General features: G+C 32.0%; 1 protein-coding gene across 1 annotated transcript; it reads left to right on the top strand.

Annotated features, from left to right (window-relative positions):
- The first annotated feature begins 10,981 nt into the window (after window positions 1–10,981).
- On the top strand, window positions 10,982–13,052 carry LOC131059210 (probable pectate lyase 18). Its single transcript, XM_059217687.1, has 5 exons — window positions 10,982–11,148; window positions 11,580–12,210; window positions 12,411–12,514; window positions 12,625–12,763; window positions 12,846–13,052. The coding sequence occupies exons 1-5, from the start codon at window positions 10,982–10,984 to the stop codon at window positions 13,050–13,052; spliced, it is 1,248 nt and encodes a 415-aa protein (XP_059073670.1).
- The last annotated feature ends 1,157 nt before the right edge of the window (window positions 13,053–14,209 follow it).

The following is a 14,209-nucleotide window of genomic DNA, read 5'->3' as shown; positions in this document are numbered from 1 at the left end:
CATGGGGAATTATTAACCTTTTAAGTTAATTATGTGATTGTAGATTAATTTTATATTATACATGTCTAATTTGTAACTCTAGACCTTATCTATCACAATATATACTTTTTCTCTTTGATTTGCTAGATTCTATACTCCTCATTGATTATTAAGGACTTGGTATATTTATAACTACATCATAAAGATAGTGAAATAATCAATGGTCATGTTCTCCTACTCCCTTAATTAGAATAGTTTTTTGATTGTGATAAAGATACTTAGATGTTGATTTTGATACAATATTTTTATTCTATTTAAAGTTCCAAATGAAAATGTTCATAAGTTCATTCTATATACGAATAAGTCAATGATTGCTTAATGGTCAATTAATGTCTTTAAATTTGAAGCCCTGCTAGATAATTCCATGTTTTACAAACTCAACTCCCAATGACTACGAGGAAAGAGGAGAATTTTAAAATTTGAAACAAATTTATTTTTCCTTAAAATTCAAGCCAAGCAAGATCAATCCTCAATGCTACAAAAATGGTCCGTTGTAAAAAGATATATAATACAATGATCATGGGTAAATGTATGCAAATATAGGACAAAAACTAATGGGAATGCATGAATATAAATATAGGTAGGATATAGATAAGGATGGATATATATTGATGTATGGAAATAGGAGTAGGAGAACATAGATTGAAATTAGGGAAGGTGCCAAACTTATTAAAAATGGTTTTTGCATGCCAAAAATATTTTTTCTTTCTAGTGACTGAAAAATGAGTTTCTAATGCAAAATTTAAAATGGCTCCTGTAAAAGTTTTTAGATTTTAACATTTGATTTCTAATTTTGTCCTCCAAGCTTTGATGTTTTTGAAAAAAAAGTCAATTGTGACTTTATCCAACCTTTTGGATGCTTTGGAAATGTTGAAAATTCTGCCAAAATTACCTAAATGCTACAATCACGCAAACCTCCCAAGAATATAACTATGCAAAGTAGATTATAGGGATGCTTATTCTTTTGTTAAGTTGTACTTATTATTAGGGCTATGCAAGGATGTAGGAGAAGAGAATACTTGGTTTTTTAATATTATAGCTATCAGTTAGTCTCAAATCTATAAAAGCCAGATATTAAAATTAACTGTACTAGACAACAAGTTCCAGTACCATGTTAGATTCTTTGGGAAGTGACAATCGGGCTAGAATCTCGTGTCTGACCTAGATCATGTGCAACTACAGTTAATAGATAATCGAATATCAAATAGTAGAGCCAAAATCTGAAATGAAAGAACAATATAGACAATGCAAGAGAACTTGAGAATACTCTTCATACGCTCACCAAGCTACCAATAGGTGCATTAACTCCTACTACCCATAAAATATGGGAAGTTTTACCTACTTGATAAATGTCAAAATATGTAGCATAACCTCCTTAAGTGAAGATAGAAAAGAAGTTATAATTAGTGGCATAAAAGCCAAAAGAGGGTGAGAAAATTAATTACCCTATAACCTACTAAAGGTAAGAACAAACTCGTGGTTATGGAAGGAGGCACAACAAGCCAAAAGGGAGTGTGTGACTCAATTACTCATGTGTTAGAAAGTGGTACATGTAGATTATGTATTTTTCCATGTTTATTCACATTAACCACTCCTAATAAACCAAAGAAAGATTAAATAATATTTGTAGGAAAAAGAATAACGCCTAACAACTACTATGTGGTAAAAGGCAAGGTTTCATTAGCATATAAATTGAAGCAATACTTATATGGTGTCCAATGATCTCCAAAATTATGGTTTCAAAAGTTTAATTCATATGCTATGTATTATAATCTAGTGTATTTCCTAATTATGTTGGTTGCCTATATAGTTGGTCAGATATTGGACTTTGGTTTTGGTGGGGTTGGTTTTATGTACTAGATGGTAGTCATCGGGGTGCCGATAATTGTTTCTTTTTTCCCCTATTTTTTGTGTTATGTTGTTTATAGACTTTACTTTCTACTGTATTGGGCGTTGGGCCCCTTAGCAACTATTTAATTATTAAAAATTAAACTTTATGATGGTAATCAATCTCTTTTTATCAATTTATGCATAGATCATTTGTTGATATTTGGTAACAATGAATGGATGATTAGAGATATGGTATATAAAATTTCAATACATTTCAACATAAACAATTAGGGGTTCCTATATGCATCCTAGGCATTGAAAAGAGAGAGAAATAAGAAATGTTTGATTGGGATAGACTAAGTATGTTGAATTTGTGTTGTAATATTTTAGTATGCAGAATTATATGCTAGTAAATGTTTCTATTTTCTTGGGTACTAAGTTATTAGTTAAGTAATATATACGTCTTCACCGTTAAATGTAGAGTATATATTGCATGTTCCTTACACTAGTCTACTTCATATTCTAATTTATGTTATATTTTACATAAAGCTAGACATTGGTGATGTAATGGGAGCCTTGGGATTATTATATGGCTAATATTGGCATAGAGCATTGAACAACAATTAAGAGAGACTTAAGGTGAATGCAGAACACTATAAATTATTATATCTTCTACTATGGTGATTACTCACAAGGGATTGTTGACTTAGATTTGACAGGAGATGTAGATCATAAAATATCTACTAGTGGCTATTTCTTTAGCCTATTTAGTGTTTCTATTACTTGAATGAGCAAGTGATGGGTTGTAGTCATTTATCCATTGTAGAGGTATAGTACATGACAATTAGTAATGCCTGTAAGGAGGTGAGTTGGTTTTAGAGTTTTTGTTGAATTGTTGGCCTTATTCAAGCAATAGTTTAAACTCAATGTGAGAGTCAAGGTGTCATTAGCTTGGCCAAAACCCAATTTTTTGTGTATAAATGAAGCATATAGATGCACAATACCATTTTTCTCATCACATGGTGGAGGATAGTGGATGATGATTGAAAATGATGACTCTTTGGTGATTGTTTTAGATGATTTGATGAAGCATGTAAGCACAAATAACATTAGATGGTGTAATAAATATAATGGCCTCATAGTCCTTAATACTTAGATGCTAATATTCCCTTTATGCTTTTGCAAGGTATTTGAAATAAGTGGGAGAATTCTAGAAAACCATTGTCTCAACCATATTTTGTTCATATCTAATTATTTAATAGTTAAATTTTACATGTATTTTTGTTATCACTGTTAGTGTGTGGTATGTTTCTACTATCATATTCGTGTTAGACTTGTACCAGCCACTTAGAATTGGACAAGATCTAACCTTATAGTTCTATATCAAAGGTAAAATCAGCTAAATTATGCAAGTTGCTTGGAAAAGAGGGGTATATTAACTTGAATGGCCTTCCTAAAGGTCCTTAATTTTGAACTTTTACCAAATAAGTGAGTACCAGCAATCGAAATTTGACTACTTCAGCATCGTGATTATTTCATTATGCATGCTTGCCTTCCATCCCCAACTAATAAATATACGCAGATTGGAGGACGTGCATGAATTTACTCATGAGATTTCATGGTCTACATTACCGTCACGCACGGAGTGCATTGGACTATTATTTTTATTCCTTTAATTCTTCTAAGCATACTTTCATCAAGATTTTATTTGCTTTTGGAAACGAGGTTGTACTAGCCTTCCAGCGTACAAATAATGTAATGGCCCCATGCAAATTCGTGTGGCTGCAAAAACTTTTCTTTTTATTTAAAAACTACATTTAGATTTGTGATACGAAAATAATTTTAGTTGATGAGGGATGGAGGAGACCACCAACTATAAGGAAATGTGGATCCCATGTCCCACGACGAAGTCAAAAGCTACATGTGCTATATGGAGTTCGTTCTAATCTTTTATCATCGAACAACATAGCAAAAACAACCATGCAGAACAGATTGTTGTAAAATCCATGTGCCTTTTTTTCAACACACAAGAAATTTGTTATTTGTGAAAAAGCATGGAGATACTCTTCAAGTGTGCACACATAACATCGAGAGTCGGCCTTAATTAAAGTTTGACGTAGATGGTCAATGTCTCATACCCATCTTGACTATGACCAGTTGAATTGTTGCAAAGCATGTTGTGAGGTCGATATTAAGCTTCTTTGTATTTACCAAATTTAAAGAATATAAACTAGAGTTGGATTTAGTATAGTTGGCGCGTTATATTTTATGGAGGTTGCAGAGGAGCTGGTGATGCTTGGTAGAATATCAGGCCAGTGGTAGTAATGGGACTTCTTTTTCTATGTGAGACGCATGATATCCTTGTAGTTCTTGGGCTGCCTTAGAGATCTGGACGTGGCAACAGGTTCTTGTTGAATTGGCCTTCAAAATGTAACAGGCTATTCAGTTATTTATGGACTGGGTATGGGAATGGAACCTCTGTGCTATCAGGGTCAGTCGGTTTGAGATCTATGTAAAGATTTCATTAGAAGTAAAACAACAGGCATGAAGGATGAAAACTGGGTTGTCTTAGATAGTTAATATAGTAATCTTATTTGGCTATGTCTGGGAAATTTATTGCTCCTCAATGTTGTACATGAATCCTCTACAACCCCTTTTTATAAAGTTAGGAAAGTTGTACCACACCATATCGTTGGTGAACAAGCATCTTCTATGTAAGTAGTATTATTTGAGGGTGGTTGATATGGATTAAGTTGTTGAGCACTTTAATTCATTTAACACTATTGTAAACAAAAGATGGAGGAAGAAGTTATAGGAATGGTCTTATGACATTCTTTTCTACACATATGGAGCAATCTATTGATGAACATTTGAAGCACTACTTTAAATTTTGTGCTTGATGAGGTAATGTCTTCTCTTCTCCCAAATGGTCTTTCATAGAAAGAATAGTACAAGTGGCATAGCTTTCTTTATTGGTGATAGCCTTATATCATGGTTGAGCTAAAATAAGGATTTTGTATCTTAGTCTATGGTAGAAGCAAAATATATTGCAATAGTTTCTTGTTGCATTTAGGTTTTATAGATAAAAAAAGACATTGTAGCAGATGGAGATTGAATTTGAAGAACCCATGCCAATCCTTTGTTACAATACAAGTACTATAAACATTTCAAATGATTGGGTAACACATTCACGGAAAAACCCATATCTCAATTAAGTATCACTATCTAAGAGAGAAGGTTGCAAGGAAACAAGTGAAGATAGAATATGTTGAAACAAAGGAGAGATCATTACAAAACCTTTTCGAAAGGAGACAATTTAATATCTTGGGTAGAATTTGGTAGTGGTATCGCCCCCCTCTTAAATGAAGAGGAAGTTAGTATATGTTGAGGAGGAGTGTTGACTCCTCACTGCAAGTAGTCTTGGTGGTATTGTGAAAAAAATTACAAAAGGTATTAGTAGATTAATTTTTCCTTGAAGACCAAGAATCAAAGTGGATATTTGTCATTGATGTCAAAGTGGGAGAAAGGAAGCCAAAATTCTACACCATTTGGGGAAGAAAGGATTGAGAGAGAGAGAGAGAGAGAGAGAGAGAGAGAGAGAGAGAGAGAGAGAGAGAGAGAGAGAGAGAGAGAGAGAGAGAATGAAAGTCCAATTACAAGAGCACAAAGCCAAACTTGAGAAGAATGAATGTCCAATTACAATGGAAGCAAATTTTCTACACAAGGGGAGCCCCTAATTTCCATTACAAGGAGTATTTTATTAGTAGCATTTTTCATGTTTGGAACCAATGACAAAGGAGGAGATTGTTGAAATTTATATTTTCATTAATTTCAAAGGAGGTAGTTAAGGTTTTTGTATAAATTATCATTATGTTACCCTCAATATCCAGTTTTCAAAAATTACAATAATTTTAATTAATATTATGTCATATCAAATAATTATTGATCTAGATAAATAGAGTCAAGTTATGTTAAATACATCATTCAATATAGTATGTCACTAGTATCATCTTAATCAATTTTTTATTGTTGAAGGATTTGGAAGTATTTGTGATGTGTATATGAAGTTCATTCCTCAAAAACTATATCCACTAGCACATTATTTTATACCACATTCTACCATAGTTATATTTTGAGGCTTGTATGTTGGAAGATAAATATGGCTACACACAAAGACAAGTCTATTCAAGTTGCAAAGGTGGAATTCAATAACATGAAAAGTTAGGGTCAACATTATGCTCATAGAGATCACTTCACAATATATTATGAATTTTTTTATGAATGGGTCAAATTATTGCACTATGAACCAACTATAGGAAGCATGTGAAAGTGTACTAGGACCAACTAATTATTTTTCGTAAAGAATAGCATCATCCAACTCTTGAAGTAGCATGTTGGATCTTGGTTTAAGCCTTTTATATGTTTGGTCTAAAGTATGCATGTGTCAAATGTGTGAATGTTGTAAATAAGTTATAAGATGAGTTGTGATTATATATAATGTAGGGATGTATAAGTGTAATTGGATTCATTTAAAGAGTAATTCTTGCTAGTAGAACTAATAACCATCGCAAAAGTTGTGTAAGTTGTCAACTAAATTTTAGGTTAAGTGGGCAAAATCAATTGAAGGTCTCATGCACTTTGAGAGGGTTGTCAAAAGTTGATTAGATCAAGGTGACCCTAAAGCTTCATCCTTGAAGATCTGCATATCATATCTTTGATGTACTATTATTGTATTTAAGGTTGGCGCCTCATGATTATAGTTGGTGTTCACTTCTTAGACTCAAGCATTGGTGTCTCCTATGGGTTGATGCATACAAAATATTATAAGTTTATTATTTAGTTTATGAGGCTAGATTTGCATATTAGATCCAAGAAGCTTTTCTCACCATGGTTTTCCCCTTAAGTTTCTACATAAATCTAGTATTATTTTGTGTTGATGTCCTCTTATCTTATCTTATCAGTTTCTATGATGTTTGGAGAAGTTATCAAGGGTAATTAATTTGGAATTGGTGTCTACTGATTACCATTCTCTTAGTGTCTATGTGTGATTAACGCACATAATATATGCATTCTATTAAGAACAACAACCACTATTTCTTTTATTTTCATTGAAAAGAACTATCTAGATTTCCTTGGAAATGACCTTCTATTTATGTCACTTTGTGCAATCTTCCTTTATTCATAATGTATCTTTGTTCAAGACAAAAATCAAATCCGTGTAGCAGTAACAAGTTATCCTATATTGTCTAACAATGTAAAAGTTTATTGGTTATTTTGGATAGTTTAAAAATTTGGATTTATAAGTTTTGAATTTCATAAATACTTTTCCTTTGTAATAATTCTTTGAAGTAATTTAGAATGATATTTTTGTAATAAAATTTAGCTATTAATGAATTGTAATTGAATACATTAACTCTCACTTTAATTATAATCATTAGCATATTATTACTCATGGATTTGTTTAGGTCAACCCAAGAGTATAGCCAGTAATCCTTAGCTTGACTAAATCCATCCATTGATTATTACCATTTATTTATAATTAGATTAGTAGTAGATCAATAAAATAGATATTTATTTATATATTAATAAATGCATAGAGTAGCATATATCAATATAAGAATGCAAGTAGTTATTAAGAGAATTTAAGTAAGAGGTGTAGAGATGTTATTAAAGCTTAAAATTTATTAAGTTATAGCTTTAAACGTATAGAAATAAATTCATTAGTCAACAATATTAAACTTGAATATATTCTTTCTGTATATCTTAAGATGAATAAGTTATTATTTGAATGCCTCTACAATACTTTGTTTAGATTAAAAATAGAAAGACTTTTTAAAATCACAAGACTAATATATAAAATAGGATAATAAGGATAGTAATGAAAGAAATGGACTCTTGGGTCAAGGGTAAGATGTAAGCCCTTATCCCTTACCATATAGAAATAATAAATTTTGTTTTTTATTTTGTGATTGTTGAATATTGAACTCTGACTTAGTGAAAACTCTAATGATAATATCATAGTTTGTTTTTTTAAATGTAAAGGATAAGGATGGAATTTCATATTAATCTCATGTTGACATGTTCATATAGTTTCTTGACTAGATGATAGTTCCTTATCATTAAATGGTTAACCATCTCTAAAGTTTATGACTATATATATAAATATTAAATGGATTTGATCTTATATTTTGATTGTTTGATCATGATAACACTTTTTAATCAAAGGAGTGATTAGATGAATATGATATTGAATATTATAATCAAATCTAAGGTAGAAAGTTTATTCTAAGATGGAAAATATATTCTATTGTCAAAATATTTGAACCAATTAGATTTAATGAATGAAACTAAGTTATTTATGATAATCATTTATTATCAATTTATAACATTTTAATGATATAATGTTAGTGAATTTATGCATCATATAATAACTCATGAATTAGTTTTTAAGTATATCATTTAGAAGATTTAATAATGAATTAGCATTTAATATGTCTTTCATGATATCAGGTTAATTAGATAGATTGATAGTTACCTTTTCTTTTGTACTCTTATACATGTGTCTGTATGAGTTTTATACTCTCAAGATCATGTTTAGACAAATCTTGTTATTGGTATTCTTATGTACTAATGTGTTTGAAATCAATTTTTATGCTAAATTTAATTATCAAGAAGATAATACTTGTTAGATGCTTCTATTTTCCTATGACTACTTTGTATACTTGTGCATTCAATTCTTGTTTGTGTAAATGGATGGTGGTAAACATGGAGAACCATATAAGGATTGAGTATCACCCTCTATATATCTATCAACAAATGACTTAAAAAGATGCATTGGGAAAAAGATGTTTTATCAAATTTTAATATTATACCATGCTACTACTTTTGATCATTTAAAACTCATACTCTTTGCCATATCATAATATTGTTATATTAGCATGTGTGTGCACGCGCACACACGCACACACACAAACATAGAGAGAGAGAGAGAGAGAGAGAGAGAGAGAGAGAGAGAGAGAGTATATCATGCTACATAGATTCCATCACTCCTACTTGTTTAAGATTTCTCGACATCTTTGCGTTGGGCCAGGTATTCTTCATGCCAAGAAGAGTTTCAGGGGAGTGTAAAGATTTGTGGTTGGGTAGATATGTTCTTCGATGATGCTCTCACCCAATGTGTGCTTGTTGGAGATAGTGTCTCGTGAGTTCCTGTTAGGGTTACCTTAATTTTTGTACTCTTCGTAATTGACCTTTTGAAGCTATGTAAAGGAAATTGTTTCCTTATGATAGGGCTTGTCAATGGCTTTTGTACTTAAACATCATGTTTCCATTCTAATATATTTGAACGTGTTATTTTAAATGTTTTAGAATAATGCTTATTTTATGCTATATCATTATTTTAATAATATGGAGGTCCTTATAGTTTGAAATTATTATTGTCTCAAAACATTAAAAAATATCAAAATTGACACATTACTAAATCATGTGAATGGACATTGATATATTCAAAGCAATTTCACTTGTATTTGGGTTTGCTTCATGTAAGATAAACAAATTTACCAAATATTTAATATATTTTCCATGTCAGTACATATAAGAGGCATTTTTATAATTTATTATTTTTGTATTTATAATTTAATAACAAGTCATCTAGTGTAAAAATGTTGTAATAATAAGAGGTGGTAGAAAATTTCGATAGAATTTATGATATAAGGACTCATGTTCAACTTTAATATTATTTTATGTGGCATGGAAAGTGAGATGTCTACTTCTAAAAATGGTTTACAAATCCAATCACATAGAACTATTTGGACTTTTGTTGATGCTATTTAAATGATTTTTATTTGATAAAAAAATAAATCTCACATAATTAATTACTCCATCTAATAGTAAAAAACTATAAGTATTAAAAAGCCTTCTATTATTCACAGCTCCTTTTTATAAGTAAGATCTACACAATTAGAAGTTCTAGAAATGAATGATCTTATTAGATCAAAATAAATAACAATTAGTTCACCATTCATACTTCTTACAAAAGCCTTCTCACTATTAAGCTGTGTGTGTCATACAATTCAATAGAATTAAAAGCTGAATTAATGCACAAAAATGTTCCAATAGTATCATATGTCTTTATTATTTTTAAAAGTTGAATATTTGGTTTGATTAAATATATATTTCAGGTTGAGCTAGCCATCCAAACTAAAAACATATAATGATTCAACATATTATTTAAAAGTTCATATTATTAAATTGATATGATGTAGAATTAGAAATAATCAATCTTTATAAACTTATAACCTTAAATTAATATATAAATATGTCTATTATACCTAAGTATCCTCGTGACGTCACACATAGCAAATAAAACTCCAATTATTTTCACTTCGACCTATCTTTCTCTAACGTAATCATCCATTCATTATGTTTTATTGCGTTAACATAAAGAAGTTTATCCTACAAATATACATTTACAATCTATTAAGTTTCGATATGTTAGATTCTTTGGAATTCTAATTTTTTCCACGATAAAAAAAATGAAGAGCGCGGGAACCATGTGAGCGCGGGAACAACATGCGAGAATTTTATACCAAACTTGGTCGCCCATCCCCGTGCAAATTACGGAAGAGGAAAGTCATTTATAACCAAAGACAAACATACTTGTGGGCCATATCACCTTTGCCAATGTTTCTCATGTTTTAATGTGAAACCCAAAGAAGTGTTACTACCGAATAACTCAATGGAGTCACCATGGAAAGCAGACACGGATAAAATGCGGCGTCCACCACATCCATGAAAGTTTCTATATCTATGTTTTTCAAATAGATTTGGAGAAAACTCTCAATTCAGAAAAACGTCGGAGTAAACATTCTAAGAAACGTTGGAGGAATGCTCTATCACATCATTACTCACTATTGTTTATGAGTCAAGCGCTATAGTCATGTGCATTACCACCGTAATAATCGCACTGAGATAACGTGCACACAACAATTTTTCAAACGTCGGGGTCAAGATTCCCCCTTCTCTACAGATTTTGCACTTGATGATTTTGTATATAAGATAGCCCAAAGCCATAGCATGTAATACAACCATTGCAGGTTTTCTCCTATCCAAAATGGCGAGCAGACAAGCCTTACAGCCATTGTTTCTTCTTCTTGCTGTCTTTTTCATCAAGTTAGTAATGGCGGAATCAATAAGAACCCCCTTCAATATGACTAAGGCTGAGAATAGTGATAAATCTCATGTTGAGAAGCCGGAGCTTGTAGTTCAAATGGTAGAAAGGTAACCATTTCGCCTTTCAGATGATTTAGAAATTTTAGAGAATTTATTTATGGTAGTATAGAAATGAAATCCAATATCTTATTGAATTTAGTACATTAGTATGAAATCTTAAATGACAAGGTTTATTATAAATGTTCTATTTATTCTTATGCTGTTCCTCGACGTTTTCTTCACTGTAATTTCTATAATACTATTCTCGTAACTGTAGTTGGTATGCAGCAGTTATAGAACAAATTTCTATCACCCATATCATCATGCCATTGGATAATTAACAATTGTCGTCGTTGAGACAGATTCAATGAAAGAAAATTCACTACAGAAAAGATATTTAAGTCAGTTCAATTAAGAGAATTTCGAAGTCCTAGCATTTTTTTATAGCTAGCATATATTACAGACAGTTGAGATTATTTACTTCAAGAACTATTGTGCAGGAGTTTAAATAATTCGAAAAGAAAGCTGAGCTCGTGCGAAACGGGGAACCCCATCGATGACTGTTGGCGTTGTGATCCTAACTGGGTTAACAACCGAAAGAGACTGGCTGATTGTGCCATCGGATTTGGCAAAAACGCCATTGGAGGTAAGAATGGCAGATTTTATATAGTTACAGATCCAAATGACGATGACCCGGTCAATCCTCGACCTGGCACTCTGCGGCACGCTGTTATTCAAACCGAACCTCTCTGGATTATTTTCCAAAAAGATATGGTTATTCAGCTCAAGGAGGAGCTTATCATGAACAGTTATAAGACTATTGATGGTAGAGGTGCCAATGTTCATATAGCAAATGGAGCTTGCATTACAATTCAGTATGTGACCAATATTATCATTCATGGAGTTCATATCCACGACTGTAAACCTGCGGGAAACACAAATGTTAGGAGCTCCCCGACACATTATGGGTTTAGAACCAAGAGTGATGGAGATGGGATTTCCATCTTTGGATCAAGCGCAATTTGGGTTGACCACTGTTCATTGTCAAGTTGCGCAGATGGATTGATCGACGCCATCATGGGTTCCACTGCTATAACCATTTCAAACAGCTTTTTCACTCACCATGACAAGGTGCTCAAAACTGCTTTTTTGGTCTTCCATAAATATACTTTTCTTTGAAATTAGGTTTCACAATTGTATTTTTTATCCGAGGATTTTAGGGTAGGGTATTAAAAGCCTATTACTTGACTTGAACGAAAAAAATGTGAGTATTTATTAAATTGTCGATAGAACGCTATTTCTCAAGTCCAATATTTATTGGCTTTTTCCAGGTGATGCTCCTAGGACACAGCGACGCCTACACCGAGGACGTCAAAATGCAAGTAACAGTTGCTTTCAACCACTTTGGAGAAGGGCTTGTTCAACGTATGCCCAGGTGTGAATAGAATTTTGTAACAAACTGTATTCCTTGCACAAAGACCACGAATATACAGCTTGCTGAAGTTTATTTGCTCAAGTCTTTAAGATATTAACGTTATGATGCAGATGTCGACATGGATACTTTCATGTGGTGAACAATGATTACACCCACTGGGAAATGTATGCAATCGGGGGAAGTGCAAACCCCACCATTAACAGCCAAGGCAACAGATTCCTTGCTCCTGATTATCGATTCCACAAGGAGGTAAAAGACCTGTACAACTCATGTCTCTTATATCTTTGGTATTCAACGGTTGTAGTATAGTTATAGTATGGGTAATGTGCAGGTTACAAAGCACCAAGATTCAACAGAAGGCAACTGGAGATCAGTGGGAGATCTTATGTTAAATGGGGCATTCTTCACAGCATCAGGGGCTAAAGAATCCTCAAGCTATGCCAAAGCTTCGAGTATGGCGGCAAGACCTTCCTCTATTGTGGGCTCTATCACTGCAAGTTCGGGTGTTCTCACCTGCAGAAAAGGTTCCAGCTGTTAGACCAAATGCGTGCATTATAGACAAATTCTTAGGAATCCCTCAATTCTGTTACTTTGCAAGCATGAGCACACGGAATGAGGCTTCTTAGTTATTTTAGTTTTGGTTGCCGAGACTCTCTTGTCATCTTTCACTAAAGACGAATATATGGAAAATATCGAATAATATTTTTCTCAAATTTGAAGTGTAGTGGTAGAACGTCAAGCCAGTGTTTGTTTATATTATCTCGATTGTCACTTAAAAACATTTCTTAGGTAAATCTCACAAGAACTGCAACATAGAGATAGGAAATAGTTGAATTTATGTTCATACCAGTAATTCAAAAAACTAATTTATGCAAATGTTTCTTGAAACTATGAACACACCCGGTGTAATTGTATACGACGCAACTAAATATATTCACTTGCATGGGGAATTATTAACCTTTTAAGTTAATTATGTGATTGTAGATTAATTTTATATTATACATGTCTAATTTGTAACTCTAGACCTTATCTATCACAATATATACTTTTTCTCTTTGATTTGCTAGATTCTATACTCCTCATTGATTATTAAGGACTTGGTATATTTATAACTACATCATAAAGATAGTGAAATAATCAATGGTCATGTTCTCCTACTCCCTTAATTAGAATAGTTTTTTGATTGTGATAAAGATACTTAGATGTTGATTTTGATACAATATTTTTATTCTATTTAAAGTTCCAAATGAAAATGTTCATAAGTTCATTCTATATACGAATAAGTCAATGATTGCTTAATGGTCAATTAATGTCTTTAAATTTGAAGCCCTGCTAGATAATTCCATGTTTTACAAACTCAACTCCCAATGACTACGAGGAAAGAGGAGAATTTTAAAATTTGAAACAAATTTATTTTTCCTTAAAATTCAAGCCAAGCAAGATCAATCCTCAATGCTACAAAAATGGTCCGTTGTAAAAAGATATATAATACAATGATCATGGGTAAATGTATGCAAATATAGGACAAAAACTAATGGGAATGCATGAATATAAATATAGGTAGGATATAGATAAGGATGGATATATATTGATGTATGGAAATAGGAGTAGGAGAACATAGATTGAAATTAGGGAAGGTGCCAAACTTATTAAAAATGGTTTTTGCATGCCAAAAATATTTTTTCTTTCTAGTGA

This window comes from Cryptomeria japonica, chromosome 3, assembly GCF_030272615.1.
Source record: "Cryptomeria japonica chromosome 3, Sugi_1.0, whole genome shotgun sequence".
NCBI classification, from domain to species: domain Eukaryota; kingdom Viridiplantae; phylum Streptophyta; class Pinopsida; order Cupressales; family Cupressaceae; genus Cryptomeria; species Cryptomeria japonica.
Note: the sequence above shows the minus strand (reverse complement) of the source record. Positions and strands in the feature narration are given on the sequence as shown.

What these genes read in the sequence shown, in the direction of transcription:
- LOC131059210 (XM_059217687.1), top strand. Translation starts at nt 10,982, where the DNA reads ATGGCGAGCAGACAAGCCTTACAGCCATTGTTTCTTCTTCTTGCTGTC. An exon ending in GTAGTTCAAATGGTAGAAAG is followed by an intron (nt 11,149 to 11,579) that starts GTAACCATTTCG and finishes ACTATTGTGCAG; the next exon opens with GAGTTTAAATAATTCGAAAA. An exon ending in ATTATCGATTCCACAAGGAG is followed by an intron (nt 12,764 to 12,845) that starts GTAAAAGACCTG and finishes GGTAATGTGCAG; the next exon opens with GTTACAAAGCACCAAGATTC.